Source organism: Sinocyclocheilus anshuiensis, unplaced genomic scaffold (assembly GCF_001515605.1).
Source record: "Sinocyclocheilus anshuiensis isolate Anshui unplaced genomic scaffold, SAMN03320099.WGS_v1.1 scaffold848, whole genome shotgun sequence".
NCBI classification, from domain to species: domain Eukaryota; kingdom Metazoa; phylum Chordata; class Actinopteri; order Cypriniformes; family Cyprinidae; genus Sinocyclocheilus; species Sinocyclocheilus anshuiensis.
This window is the reverse complement of record NW_015549628.1, coordinates 702,014-716,547: the sequence shown is the minus strand read 5'-3', so window position 1 is coordinate 716,547 and position 14,534 is coordinate 702,014. Positions and strand designations below refer to the sequence as shown.

The following is a 14,534-nucleotide window of genomic DNA, read 5'->3' as shown; positions in this document are numbered from 1 at the left end:
GGAGGGAAATGGTAATACTCGATACCCACCCCCCCACCCCCAAAAAAATGTTCTCACCTTCAGATGTAGATGAGTTTGTTTCTTCATCGAAACAGATTTGATGAAGCACTAATGGAAGCATTATTATGTATTATGGACTGGTATTTTGGCCAGAAGCGATGGTTTAAAGTTGTGTGTGGATTACTTGTAAATTATTGTGATGTTATTCTGACGGCACCCATTCACTGCAGAGGATCCATTGGTGAGCAAGACATAGGTAGAGGTAGGTGATCCATAGGTGAGCAAGGTAGCTTTATGAGCATTTTATTGGAAACTTTTAATAATAAAATATTTTTCCAGTCCTTTGTAGCTGGATTGTCCTAGTGTTAGCTGTTAACCCACTGAGGTAATTAGAGAGGAATTTTACCAAACCAGCTAGAAACTAGAAATCTCAGCTCATGATGTTTCCACAGATCCAGTATCTATGAAATATATATAACAAATTCAGTTTACAAAATAAAAACAGCATATTTTGTTATAAATTATAGAATTATATTCTATAATTTTTCAAAACAAAAATATATCAGTGAAAAACACTCCACTGCCTAGCAATTCTTGCTCCTTTTTCATTGTAAAAACTGAAAAAGGAACACTTCTACTAATATACCACTTCCTAACATACTGTCCTCATCATTTCCATTATGAGTCTTTTAAGGATCTATAGGTGATATCAGATGAGTGTATTTACACAGCCACCGTGGTGGTAGAAGACACAGGTGTTGAGGGTCCTTCCGGTGTAACCTTGGCCAGTCTGTGGTCCTTGTTTTGCGAGCAGCTAAGTCCGCAGAGCTGGCAGGACGTGCAGCAGGAGTTGCAGCAGGGCAAGAAGCGAAACACACTCACGTGCCACAGGAACCAGCCAGGGGCCCAGCAGCACCAGCACATGAGAACCCCTCCTGCCATCACACCCAGAACTACATACAGCGCCAGCAGAGAAATGGAAGACTGGGAATCTGGAGAAGAAAGGATTTCATTAAAGGAATAGGACGTACAATTCCCAGTGAGATTTAAATATATTCAGCACAAACACTTACTACTAGCATATTCTCAAACCTGCAAAAAAATGCCATTTATGGAATCAATTAATAAATGGTAAGGAGGCGTCTTTTAAAATAAAGCAATAAACTACAATATTGTGTGTATTATAGTACATTTTGCATGATTATAAGTTAGCAGCAATAGCAATTATAAAAGACACTTTGCTCAATAAATACTTATATTAATAATAGTTATCAGTAGTAGTAATAGTTATCATAAATCAAGCAATATAGTTCATTAGCCTAAACTTACATTAATATAAAAAAAATAAAATAAAATACAATTGCATCCAATCAGACCAAGCAGACCACATGCCAACAGCTAATAAACTACATTAATTGAATTGTGATTATTATTTAATTATGTAGTATAATTACGTATTGAACATTTATGTATCATATTGATTACCTTTGTACAGCTCTAAAAGCCAACGGTTGGAGTTTTATAATTATATGTGTAGCTACTAGGTATATACAAAGGTTTGGGCATAAATATTCATTCTGCATTATTATTTTTCACATTTTTTAATTATTGTCATTGTTTTAGTTTTTTTTTTTTTTTTTAACACAGACCAACACAGCCATAGTTTTGTGAATAAATGCATGCATAGACATGATTTGTATTTGTCTACAGAACAAATTTCAGGTCAGCAGGTTTATTAGAAATAAATTCTGTCAAATGTATCCAAACCTTTAAATAGTTGTAAATCTCTGTAAAATAATTTATATCACACAATAAAAAACAAACACCGTGGTGCTGGCGTGAGACATAAACCCAATAGGATTCTGCAGTGGGACCTGAAGCAGGTCACGCTTACAAACATAGGCCTACTGATATTTCTTCATTCAATCAGGTGGACTTGGCCAAAATTCCTCCACAACAGTAGGCCTACTTACACAAATTCAAAGAACACTCAGCCATTATACCACAATTTTGCCTAAATTGCTTTTCTCTTTTCTAAATTGACTTAATTCATGACCTTCCTTTGACAGAAACCTCTGTATGACATGTTCTCATTCAAAGTTCAAAGGTGGAGTTTAAAGTCCAGTATAAAGCGTTTAAAGTTAAACTTTAGGGTCTTTAACAAAGCTTCTTATTAAAAGTTTCATTGGACTTTTCTTTTTTAAGGGTGTGAATGTGACTCATGATCTACCATGGGAATCCGTTCGGGCACAATTCCCACAAAAATGTGATTAAAGTGAAGAAAATATAATTTATCAATACATGGTTTATGTTCTTCAATGCCAAACAAATGCAAGAAGAAAAAGAGAGATGCACTGTAGTTAAAGCAGCACACAAGATCACTGCGACTTTTGATACTGACCCCCTTTGTTCAGGGACTGATTATTATTATTATTATCTTTTTATGTTCATACAAATAATTAGGCCACATTACTGGTATGAACATAGGCCTACAGTTTTTTTTAAACTATGACATCCATTTAACTTTTCCAAGATGCAAAAATATTAATAAATAAATAATCAGAGAGGAAATGTACAGAAACCTGTTTGTGCAATTTGTGGTGTACTTCAGCATATAGTTCTATGTCAAAGGGGAATGAGCCATTTATGGTCATTTAAATGTCATCTAGCTCAAAAACAGCATATTATCCTGTGCTTTCAAGAGTTTGTTTTGCATTTCAACAACTCAGTGCATTGTATTTTTTCCAGAGTAGCGAGAAAGTTAAGGAAAACAGTACGTTGCCATGTGGCTACAGCGCGACATTGAGCGGCCCACTGACGCGCTGGCGTCAGACGCCGCGATTACGTCACGCGTAAGTACGTACGTCTCATAGAAGTTTGAAACTGACGAAGGGACAAAAATATTTATATAAAAGCTGACGCAAGGGCGCTAAATACAAACGTACCATCAATAAAGTGTGATTTAAAATTCCTATATTTATGAAAGCATCTTCACAGTCTAGAATCTCTTGGTAAATTCACGCCAGGTGCATGTATTTAATGAAAATAAGTCGAGAGCTAGCTGCTAGCATGCTAACTGCGCAGCTTTAGCAGCCTCGATGAAAACATTCAATATTAGTGTGTTTACTAAAGATTTATAAAACAATACAGCTGTGTTGAAGCCGTGAACCGGAGTATTTATTTTTGACGGTATGTTTTATTCTAAACTGAATTATGATGATGGGATAATCAAAAATGTATGTGCTAATTGGGACTCCGTGGTGCTTCTTAAATATTATTTGCTGTGCTTGCCAGTTGTTTGCTTGTTAACATAAATTAGCTGTCATTAGAGTGTTTTTCTGATGTTTGGGGTAAAATCAAAAGTATTGTGCATGCTGGACCAGTGATGCAAGGCCTGTGCATCACACAGATGTGTGTATCTGTCAAGTGTGTGTGATATGATTTTCTGTGTAAGATGGTTTTTTAAGTTTTTTAATTATTTATTGCTGTGTACAGTATGTGATCTCTGTGTAACTCTCTAAAAGTGTGTGTTTGTTGTGTTTTCTGTTTTCAGGGTGTCTGTACATGTATGTTCAGGTGTATTTTGTATAACTCTAAAGACTTGTGTTTTTCTTTGTGCAGAATGGCTCCTCGGTTGCAGCTGGAAAAAGCTGCTTGGCAGTGGGCAGAGATGGTTAAACCAGAGGATATCACACGTGAACATATAGAGTTAGCTTATAGGGTAGCAGTGTCAGCATGCAAAAGAGGGGCATGCAGGTAATGTGATGGCGATAGTGATCTGTGTTTACTTTTCTCTCTGTTTAATTCTATCCATGCTGTTGAGTGCATTAACTGTAATTTTGATTTAAAGAGACAGTTTCAATGAAACAACTGTGAAAACGTGTTTATTAGTGCAGATTGTTGTAATCACATCACCGTTTCACCCTAAAATATTTTTGCTGCCACACAGGAGGAACTGTAGAGGGAATCCCAACTGTCTAGTCGGTATTGGGGAACAATCATGGTTGGGAGAAATTGATGAAAATGCCTTCCACAACATCGATGACCCAAATTCTGAAAGACGAGATAAGGTACGATGAATAACATATAGTTTCATTTAAAATGATGAAAACCATACAGTAGGTGAATCTGTAGTATGCTAATACATAAAGAATGAAATAGTGCTATTTTAGTGTTATGTATATGTTATTATAGTATTTACTAATATTTTAAACTGGCTTTTATATTGTATATTAATTTTTTATTTTTTATTTTTCATTTTAGTTTTAGTTTAGTAATTGTATTAATTTGTATTGTGTGTTTGTGTATATATATTAGTAATTTTAGTTCTTAAGTTTAAACTTAATTGTTTTAGTTAGTTGCCTAGGCAACATTTCTAATTTTTTAATTTGTTTAGAAAGTTTTTCATTGAATATTTCTATTTTAGCTTTGATTCAGTTACGGAAAGTGATCTTTTATAGTCATAGTATTCATTAACAATAACAAAACTACAATGCAAGGGTCCTCAAATGCCTTAGGGGCAAGTTTATTAATCAACATTTATGTGATTGCTCTCTCTGTTGCAGAACACATTTGTGGGCTTGACGAATCTTGGCGCCACATGTTACGTGAACACTTTCCTCCAGGTGTGGTTCCACAATCTGGAGCTTCGTAGAGCCTTATATCGATTTCAGAATTCCAGAGCAGAAGGGCACAACATGGATTCAGGTGAGATCAAGGGTCTTTCTTTTAAAGCCTGAATGGTTTTATTGTCAACGTGCTTTATTTATAATTAGGAAAATATACCGTTGTAGCATGCAACATATTTTGTAGTGACAATTGCCATTTAGTAACTCTAACTGGAGATACTTTGAAGCTAAGCGTGTAGGGTACAATATTGAAAGTATTAAATATGTGTTCAAAACTTAGAAAAGCCCCATTTATTTAAAAAGCTTTTTCTCATTTGTGCACATTATCTTGCAGATTATGAACCACGGACGATATGTGAACATCTCCAGTATCTGTTTGCATTGCTACAGAACAGCAACAGACGGTATATCGACCCCTCGGGGCTGGTCAAGGCTCTTGGGCTCGACACAGGACAACAGCAGGTAGGCCAGCACAAGATGAAGCATGTTGGAGTGCCCTGTGGATCATGGGAAAGCTAAAAATGCGGTTTTCTTTTATTTTTAGGATGCTCAGGAATTCTCCAAACTCTTCCTCTCACTTCTTGAAGACACACTTTCAAAGCAGAAGGACCCAAATCTCCAAAATGTCATTCAACAGCAGTTTTGTGGACAGTTCTCGTATGTTACAGTGTAAGTTATTCTAAACTAATGTTATTTTCTGATGCAGGCATTTATTACTCTCACTCTGAGCTTAATACGTTATAATATAGTAATTAGTGCTTGTTTTTTGTGTTATGCCAGATGCAACAAATGTGGACGCGAGTCTCCTCTACCATCACGATTTTATGAGCTGGAGTTGAACATTCAAGGACACAAAAACCTCACGGAGTGTGTAACGGAGTTTCTTAAGGTGACTGCTCACATTTCTGTGCCTGACAGCTCCATATGTCAGTGTAGATCAGATATTGAGGGTCTCAATGTGTTGTTCCTCATGCTGTTTAGGAGGAGAAGCTGGACGGTGATAATCGCTACTATTGCGAGAGCTGTCAGAGTAAACAGAACGCCACCCGTCGGATCAAGCTCCAGAGTCTTCCCCGCACACTAAATTTTCAGCTCATGCGTTTTGTTTTTGATAGGTGAGTGTCGTAATTTGTCAATTATCAGACCTGTTACTAAATGTTTTATAGACATTTTTAATCATTTGTTTCTCATCTTTCTCTGCTTTTATAGGCAAAGTGCTCATAAGAAGAAACTCAACACCTTCATTAGTTTTCCAGAAGTTCTTGACATGGGACCATTTTTGGGAAAGGGTATACTGTGCATTTAGTTTGTACACTGCAGTTCACAAGACTTGTTTAATGTTTTTGAAAAAGTCTCTTATGCTCACCAAGATCAAAACTACAGTAAAAACAGTAATATTGTGAATTATTATTATTAGAATTTAAAACAACTGTTTTCTGTTTGAATATAACGTAAAATGTAGTTTAATTCTATGATGGCAAAGCTGAATTTTCAGCAGCATTACTCCAGTCTTCAGTGTGTCACATGATCCTTCAGAAATCATCCTAGTATGCTGCTCAAGAAACATTACTTATTATCAATTGAAAACTTGTGCTGCTTAATACTTTTTTGTGGAAACCATGATACATTTTTCCAGTATTCTTTGATGAATAGAAAGTTGGAAAGAACAGTATTTATTTGAAATAGAAATATTTTGTAACAGATCACTTTTGATACATTTAATGCTGAATGCAAGTATTGAATAAAAAAAATAAAATTTTACTGACCCCATATTTTTCAGACAATAGTGTATGTAATTTAGGAATCTGAGATAATGATCAGGAAATTGTGATTAATTAACATTGCTTGATTCTTTTTTTCTTCCTCCACCTCTAAATTCAGAAGAGAAGTGTACGTATGAGCTCAGTGCGGTGTTGATTCATCGTGGCGTGAGTGCATATTCTGGCCACTACATCGCTCACGTAAGAGACGCCCACACCAATGACTGGTACAAATTCAATGATGAGGAGATCGAGAAAATGGAGGGCAAGAAACTTCAGCTGGGCATTGAGGAAGACATCGGTAACAACACATTTGGACAATTTGCTTTTAATGGTGTCTAATTTTTTGTAGCTACAGTTCTAAAAACATGAAAATACAAAAGTGTACTTTATTGCTTGTTCTTGTTTCCATTGCAGCCGAGACTGCCAAGTCTCAAACCCGAAAGCCAAAATGTAGCAAAGGCTATCACTGTTCGAGAAACGCGTACATGTTAGTGTACAAACGGCAGATGGAAGAGATTGACCAAACAGAAACTAACGTTGAAGTACCAGGTAAAACTGACTTTATGGATTAATCAATCACATTTTCAAGTAGTTTTACACAACTGTGATTGTCATTAAGAGGAGAGTAATTTTTTTCCCATTTATTACACAATATTTTTTGTAAGTGTTATGCGTGCATCATAACATACTGTATCTATTTAAGATGTATTTGTTTGGTTTTTAGCTTTTCTTCAGAAGCTGGTTGACCAGGACAACAAGAAGTTTGAGGAGTGGTGCAATGAGATGGCAGACATGCGAAAGCAGAGTGTTGACAAAGGCAAAGCCAAACATGAGGAGGTGAAGGAGCTCTACGAATTGTTACCTGCAGAAGACGGTCCGTAAAAATGCCCCGTGCATTAGTTTCTCCATCAATATGAACTGTTTAATCTCCCTTTTTTTAAATTTTAAACATTGTTATATTTACACTACCATTCAGAAGTTTGGGATTGGTACGATTTTTTTGTGTTTTTAAGTTTGCATTTATTTGATCAAAGACAGTAAACGGTAATACTGTGGAACATTTTTACAATTTATTACTCCAGTCTTCAGTGTCGCGTGATCCTTCAGACATCATTCTAATATGCTGATTTGCGGCTTAATAAATGTTTCCTATTATTATTGTTGAAAACAATTGTGCTGCTTCATATTTTTGTGTCATCTGTGATAAATATTTTCTGGAATCTTTGATGAATACAAAGTTAAAAAAACAGCGTATTTGAAATAGAATTGTTTTGTAACATTTTTAATGAATTGAATGCGCCATTGCTGAATAAAAGTATTATTAAAATTAAATAATTAAAATTATTAATTATTAACTGAATTAAAACTATTAATTTCTTTTAAAACGTACTAACCCCAAACTTTTGAACAATAGTGTAACCAGTTTTAAGACTTTTGTATTTGTGTGAAACCATCTCTTTTCATTTTCAAGAAGAAATGAATGCTTTGGGCTCCTTTTGTGCTTTTAGGCCAATCGTATGAGTTTGTGCCTCTGGAGTGGCTCAAGAAATGGCTTGATGACTCCACGGCCATCAAGGAAATTGACAACAGCCAATTCTTGTGTTCCCATGGCAAACTGCACCCAGACAACATTGCCGAGGTCAAGAGAATATCCTCGAAGGCCGCTGATCTCCTTTTCGGCCGCTATGGAGGAATATCTAGACTAGGCCGTAAGACTTTTTTGTCAAAACTCTTAATTGTTCATTACTGTGTTTTATACATATATTCATTCATCCTGGGTGGTGTTTAGAGTCATCGCTCTGCAGAGACTGTGTCACTCAGCGATGTCGGGTGATCAGACTGAAAAACCAGCTGAATGAAGATTACAGAGAGGTCATGAATCTTGCCAAAGCCCCTTTAGAAAGGTATGAATGCTGCTTTAACCTGGATCTCCAGCAGATGCTTTTACTGCACAGTTATTTTAGTATCAATGACATGCTATTATAGTCTTTATTGTTTTGAATTTGGTTTTATTTTAAAGCTTCAGCAATTTTGTTGTTTTTGTGTCTATATAGTTTTTATTGACATTTTTAGTACTTCAAATTAATGAAATATTTTATTAATGGTTTTAGTTAATTATAATAACCCTGCTAATGCAGTTCATTAGATATTTGATGAAGCTGATCTGGTGTTTATATTGGCTGTATTTAGTGATGAATCAGGTTTCTGGATCGGTAAGGCTTCTCTAAGGAGCTGGAGACAATTGGCATTAGACCAGCTAGAGGAAGACGAGGAGGAAACCAAACCCAACAACAGCAAAGTTAACGGAGAGAGAAGCAGCAGTGCAGGATCTAAAGGTACTGAGACTTACGGATGTTGTTTATGGCTTTTGCTCTTGTCTTTTAGTTGTTTATTTTCTTTTTTCATTTTGTTAGCTGATGGAGTTAAAGGAGATAACGAAGAGGGGGATGGTGAAGAGATGAAAAACTTTAATGAAGACATCCTCTGCTATCACGGTTTGTTAAAGGGGTCATATGATGTTGCTAAAAAGAACATTATTTTGTGTATTTGGTGTAATTAAATGTTTTTATGTGGTTTAAGGTTAAAAAAACACATTATTTTCCACATACTGTACATTATTGTTTCTCCTCTATGCCCCGCCTTTCTGAAATGCATCGATTTTTACAAAGCTCATCGGTCTGAAAAGCGAGGTGTGATCTGATTGGCCAGCTATCTAGTGCATTGTGATTGGCCGAATACCTCAAGCGTGTGACGGAAATGTTACGCCCCTCACCATACTGTGATGCCGTGTCCCGGAGCAACGAGACAAAAACATTCAAACCCATTATAAACGAGGCATTTGTTGCATCCAATGGGGACATAATTACGGATTATAATGACTTGTACTGTCTTTTTACGCGTTGCGTTGCATCGCGCCGCGTAAACATAAAACCATGTCTGCATTTGTGATCAGAGAAATGACAAACAAGCCCTACTCTACACTGCGCAAAACTCGCGTTTGAATCATCAGTGGCAAATTCTTTAAATATGAAAACGTACTTACAGTCTGTGAGTCAGAACAGCCGGCATTGTAGTCTACTCTTCCAGGATCAGGAAACAGTCCTCCATAAAATGCGCTGCATACATCTGAATATTTGGGTTGAATTGTTCTGGAACAGTGTTGTAAATACAACTTAACCACTGATTTCTAGTCGTGTCCTCTTTTGTAAGGCCAAACAAAGTATTTTCGCTTTCGCAACGAAACACACGGCATCTTCACAACATGGCGGCGGCGGCGGCAGCAGCAACAATAAAGTTACGCCTTCTTTCTTTGCGTGAACATTTGGGCAGCGTTATGCAAATCTTCCCACATTGTGACGTAGACGTGGGGGCGTGTTTAAACGAGGCGTTTTAGGAGGGCGTGGACCAGTCTTAACTTTTATAAAGAATATCTCTGTGGGTTTGAGACTTTAGTCTTTGCAACTTTAGGGATCTTATCAATTCACGAAGAGCTTGTAACACTCCAAAGAGAAAGGGAAACTTGAAATCGCATCATATGACCCCTTTAAATATTTATTTTATTTTATTTCATATTATATGTCAATATTTAGTGGTGTGTCTATAATGTTTAATGATGTTTTTAGTGATGCACAAAATTTTTGTCATTAAATGAATATTTTATATGAATTCAACATTGTAAAAAAATATTTGATTATTTGAAATTCTGTATTATTCATTAGCAAGGTTGATTTATGTAATTGTATGGTCTCTTTCTCCCATAGGTGGTCTGAGTATAATAGAGAATGACAGGCGGGTGGTTTCTGCCGAGGTGTGGAATAAACTTCGGATGTATTTCCCCAAAGCACCAGAGTTCCCGCAAAATCACGAGTCCTGTCAGCAGTGCATGGTAATAAATTGATCAAGTAACTCTCATGGGTAAAAGGTGTAGTGGACACTCATAACCTTGTGAGCTGCTTACTGAGCATTTTTGGGCAAAGTTTTTAAGATTGACCGTGTCTTTCAGAGACTGGAAAGAGAAGGTAAAGAAAATGAGGCTTTGAACAGAATGATGGCAAATGAACAGAAGAGCTCGCTGCTCAACCTCTTCCAGGAGAAGAATCGGCCCACACTGCAGAAATGGCCACAGGTGATGCCATTTTCCAAATTAAAGGATTCCATTTCAGGTTTTTCCAAGATGTTTGAGAGGTAGATTTTAGAGGGTGAACACGTCAGTATTTCAATATTATTTTCAGCTAACTGATTTTGGTTTGGATTGTGTTTTAGGACACAGATGTTCTGTACATTGTACCTAATTACTTTGTAGATGAATGGAGGAAATTTATCAGGTAATGGAAAAAATATTTAAGATAATTTTTCAGTTTAAATATGAATCATTTTGATGTGTCCTAAATTATTGTAACGTCTTCTATTATACCTGATCACCACAGGAGGCCAGCAAAGAGCAACCCAGTGTCCAGTGTGGGGAACAGTATCCTGCTCTGTCCTCATGGAGGCTTCATGTTCACATATGACTCCATGCTGCAAGGAGATGGTCAACAGTGAGTTACTCACTCCTGACCTCTCAAATGTCCAGGTTCATAAGTTTGAAGTCAGTGAGGATTTTTGTTTTTTAAAGAAATAAGCAAGGATTCATTAAATTGACCGAAAGTAATTATAAAGACATTTATAATGTTGCGAATGATTTCTATTTTAAGTAAATGCTGTTCTTTTGAACTTTCTGTTCATCAAAGAATTAAGCAACATTGATCATAATTAGAAATGTGTGAAATGAGCATTAGAGACTTTCTTACGTTTTAAAAATCTTCTCTGAAAAAACCCAAAACTTCTGAATGATGCACTTTACCTTATGAATTAAAATGTTAACTATCCATATGAAGAGCACTTTTAAGTCTGATTGTTTGTGTCTGTCAATGCACAGTATAGCTCTTCTCTGGCCTGCTGAATGGGAGGTGATCAGCAGAATGTTTCTGGTGGACCAGGTCATCTCCATATGTCGGATTCATGACAAAACACGAGACAATGGCAATGTGCAATACCAGACTCATCCAGGTGAGCTAAACCGACAACCCTCAGCCAGGATTTTTTTTCCAAACAGGCATTGTTTCATGTGAGAATGGGTGCTGTGCTCTTAGATCTGTGTCGGGAATGCAGAGAGGGCTTCATATTCCAGCAGCAGAGGGACATGAGGGAGTATGCGCAGGCCACAGTGTATGTTCGCAAAGTCATTGACAAGAAAACGGTGAGTTTTTACATGATCATGTGTCCTCAATTTAACCCTAACCACTATGAGTGTACAACCAGGAATAACTCATCTGTGCTGTTTGTTACAGATGATTAAGGAATCTGCCCCTGAGTTCAGTGTGAGTGGGTCAGATGTAGAGGATGAAAGAGAAGAGCCAAAGATGGATGGAGAGAAAGATCCAGATTTCAGTCAGGTATGTTTAAAGATCCGTCTGATTGTCTGTATGACTATCCGACTATCTATCTATGTCTCATGCCTCCTTCTTTAAATCAGTCTGAGGGTGGAGCCAAACGGCAGAAGCTGAACGAGACCGGCTCTCTTTCTGTGGCCCCCGTGACCGCTGCGTCCAAGTCTGGCATCAGGAGGAGCACAAGGCACAGGAAACTCCGTGGGGAGAAAGCCCTCATCATCTCTGCCAACCAGACACTCAAAGAGCTAAAGATCCAGGTCTTTTATTGCTATGACAGTTAAGTATTTCCTTTTTTATGTGATGCAGCGTGATGTCTTATTTGAAATGATTGCATCCACAGATCATGCATGCATTCTCTGTGGCTCCATTCGATCAAAACCTCTCCATAGATGGGCGCTGTTTAACAGATGACTCCGCCACGCTAGGAAGTCTTGGAGTTATTCCAGAGAGCATAATTTGCCTTAAGGTACAACTCTCAAGTACTTTTGATGGGAGCTGATACATTGGCTGTGTTTTTGAAAAAAGTCTCTTCTGCTCACCAAGGCTGCATTTATTTGAAATATTACAGCTGAATTTACAGCATCATTACTCCAGACTTGAGTGTCACATGATCCTTCAGAAATCATTCCGATATGCTGATTTCTTATTATTAATGTTGAAAACAGTTATATTGTTATTGATATTTTTGTGGAAACTGATCATTTTTTGCGAGATCTCTTAATAAATTGAAAGTTCAAAAGAATAGCATTTATTTGAAATAGCATTATAAATGTTGTGACGTTTAATCTTGTGTCCTTTCTGAATAAAAGGATTTATTTCAAAGACTGAACACAAACTTTTTCAAATGTACTATTTACATTTTCCTCTACAGGCTGATGAACCTATTGCTGATTATGCTGCAATGGATGATGTTTATCAAGGTAAGTGCTGTTTTACGTCTGCTTAAATGTCCCGTTTTCAATGATCTATTTCTGCACTTTTTTGATGCTGAAATTTTTTTTCCTAGTCTGTATGCCTGAAGAAGGATTTAAAGGTATGAATACACTGTTTTGTGATTGTTTCAGACATGCATTTTAATCTTTAAAGCCTTTGTGAAAGAATCCAGAAACATTATATTAAGAAATATTATTCACGATCTACCATATTTGTTTCATTTTGTTCAGGCACTGGGCTGTTAGGACACTGAGTGGAACAATGCTGACAATGTCTGAGAAAGGATAAAGCTTGAATTACACATAGATGTTCATTCTTGGGATGAAGTCTTTTTTTATTTTATTTTTTGGTTTGGTTTTTTATTTTGTTATTGAAATATTGCAACAACTTCAAAAGTGTCTTTTTGCTTTAAAACATCATGCTGGCTTTTAATATTGAAAGATGTTTATGCATTCTGCAAGATTTTGTGGTCGTGCTTACCATGACTGTGAAAAATACGGGTCGAGATTTCCTCAAAGGACGTTCCATTTCAAGGAAAATCGGAATTCCTCCTTATTTGTTGCAATGTCATGTTCAGAGATTATGGTCTGATCATATGTTGTGTGTAAAACAGTAAGTCTCTGTAAATCCTTTGTTGAAAAGAAGCTTGTGATGGCACTGCAATAGAGCTCGTACATATTTAAGAATGCATGAGCAACTTGAATATTAAAAAATATTTAGTCTTTTTGTTAATGTAAATAACCTCATCAAAATTCAGCAGTGGAGAGATGTCTAGAAAGATGAGGATAAATAGGACACATTTCCAGAAGTGGGAAATATTACAGCATTGCTAAATAGTTTAGACATGTTCTGCTACTTGAAATATTAGGCAGGCATTTGTGTGAACTTTTCTGTATGTTCTTTCATATGGGCAATAAATATTCTTTTTACATCTTCAGATGTGTAGTTTGTGCGTAGAACAGTTGCAGAAATTTTACTTTGATAGGAGCATTGTAGGGTTGTACGTTTCTGTTACTGTTTTATTTCTGGTCCAATCAGCATCTTAAGACAGAAAAAAAAAAAAAAAAAAAAAATATATATATATATATATCATATCATACTGATGTATAGTAAAAAAAAAATTCTGTCCATATCACTGTATTCATATCACTATAAATATGAAATATGTATATGCTTTTAACCTGCATTGAAAAACCTACGTTTTTAAGCATTTTTACAGAGATGTAATACCAATTTTGATTTGTAATTTTAATTAACAAATTCAAAAATCTGTGTTCCCAACTTACTAATACTTATTTATTCGGGGGCTTGCAATAAAAATTTATACATATGCATTTTACAGTTTTTTTTTTTATCCCTGTTCAACTGCAATATCTCTCCAAAAGATGAAAACATATCTTTAGCAAGAAAACCATTAAGATTGAAAACTTGCTCAAATGTTCCTGAGATGTTTATTTTAAATACATTTGAAAATAAATATTTATGACAATTGCATTTCAAATTTATTATATTATATAGCCTCCGTTTTCCAAACAATTTTAAGAACTAAGATGAGTCATTTTATTTGAACTTTTGCAGATGATAGCAGTATCTTACTGGGTCCCAAGTGGTTAATATGACATAAAATATGTTTTGGAGTGATTTACAACTATAAACCTATCTGGCAATAAAGGGCATTTAATATAATTAATCGGTAATTATTTAAACACACACGATATTCATGCATTTTGTATCCATAAAGTCATAAAGGTTTTTGGGTGCTTGTCGTGACTACATGA

General features: G+C 36.0%; 1 protein-coding gene across 4 annotated transcripts; it reads left to right on the top strand.

Moving 5' to 3' along the window:
• The first annotated feature begins 2,790 nt into the window (after positions 1 to 2,790).
• LOC107659552 (ubiquitin carboxyl-terminal hydrolase 48-like) lies at positions 2,791 to 13,742 on the top strand. Of its 4 annotated transcripts, none has more exons than XM_016448541.1 (28): positions 2,791 to 2,852; positions 3,622 to 3,756; positions 3,950 to 4,070; positions 4,566 to 4,707; positions 4,963 to 5,090; positions 5,173 to 5,297; positions 5,409 to 5,517; positions 5,610 to 5,743; positions 5,838 to 5,917; positions 6,510 to 6,689; positions 6,806 to 6,940; positions 7,116 to 7,265; positions 7,900 to 8,100; positions 8,181 to 8,295; positions 8,582 to 8,727; positions 8,806 to 8,886; positions 10,153 to 10,277; positions 10,395 to 10,517; positions 10,655 to 10,716; positions 10,819 to 10,929; positions 11,310 to 11,440; positions 11,524 to 11,630; positions 11,722 to 11,826; positions 11,907 to 12,080; positions 12,164 to 12,289; positions 12,695 to 12,743; positions 12,830 to 12,856; positions 12,987 to 13,742. In XM_016448541.1, the coding sequence occupies exons 2-28, from the start codon at positions 3,623 to 3,625 to the stop codon at positions 13,007 to 13,009; spliced, it is 3,144 nt and encodes a 1,047-aa protein (XP_016304027.1). In that variant the 5' UTR covers positions 2,791 to 2,852; position 3,622; the 3' UTR covers positions 13,010 to 13,742. The 4 variants fall into 4 exon arrangements, with proteins under 4 accessions (XP_016304027.1, XP_016304028.1, XP_016304026.1 ...); XM_016448542.1 differs by having other exon boundaries at positions 2,819 to 2,856; XM_016448540.1 differs by having other exon boundaries at positions 2,848 to 3,189.
• The last annotated feature ends 792 nt before the right edge of the window (positions 13,743 to 14,534 follow it).

Excerpts from the sequence above, each read along its gene's own strand:
- LOC107659552 (XM_016448539.1), top strand. The coding sequence starts at position 3,386 with ATGCAAGGCCTGTGCATCACACAGAT. Across the intron at positions 5,744-5,837 it reads ATGCGTTTTGTTTTTGATAG|GCAAAGTGCTCATAAGAAGA; the intron begins GTGAGTGTCGTA and ends CTGCTTTTATAG. Across the intron at positions 8,728-8,805 it reads CAGCAGTGCAGGATCTAAAG|CTGATGGAGTTAAAGGAGAT; the intron begins GTACTGAGACTT and ends TCATTTTGTTAG.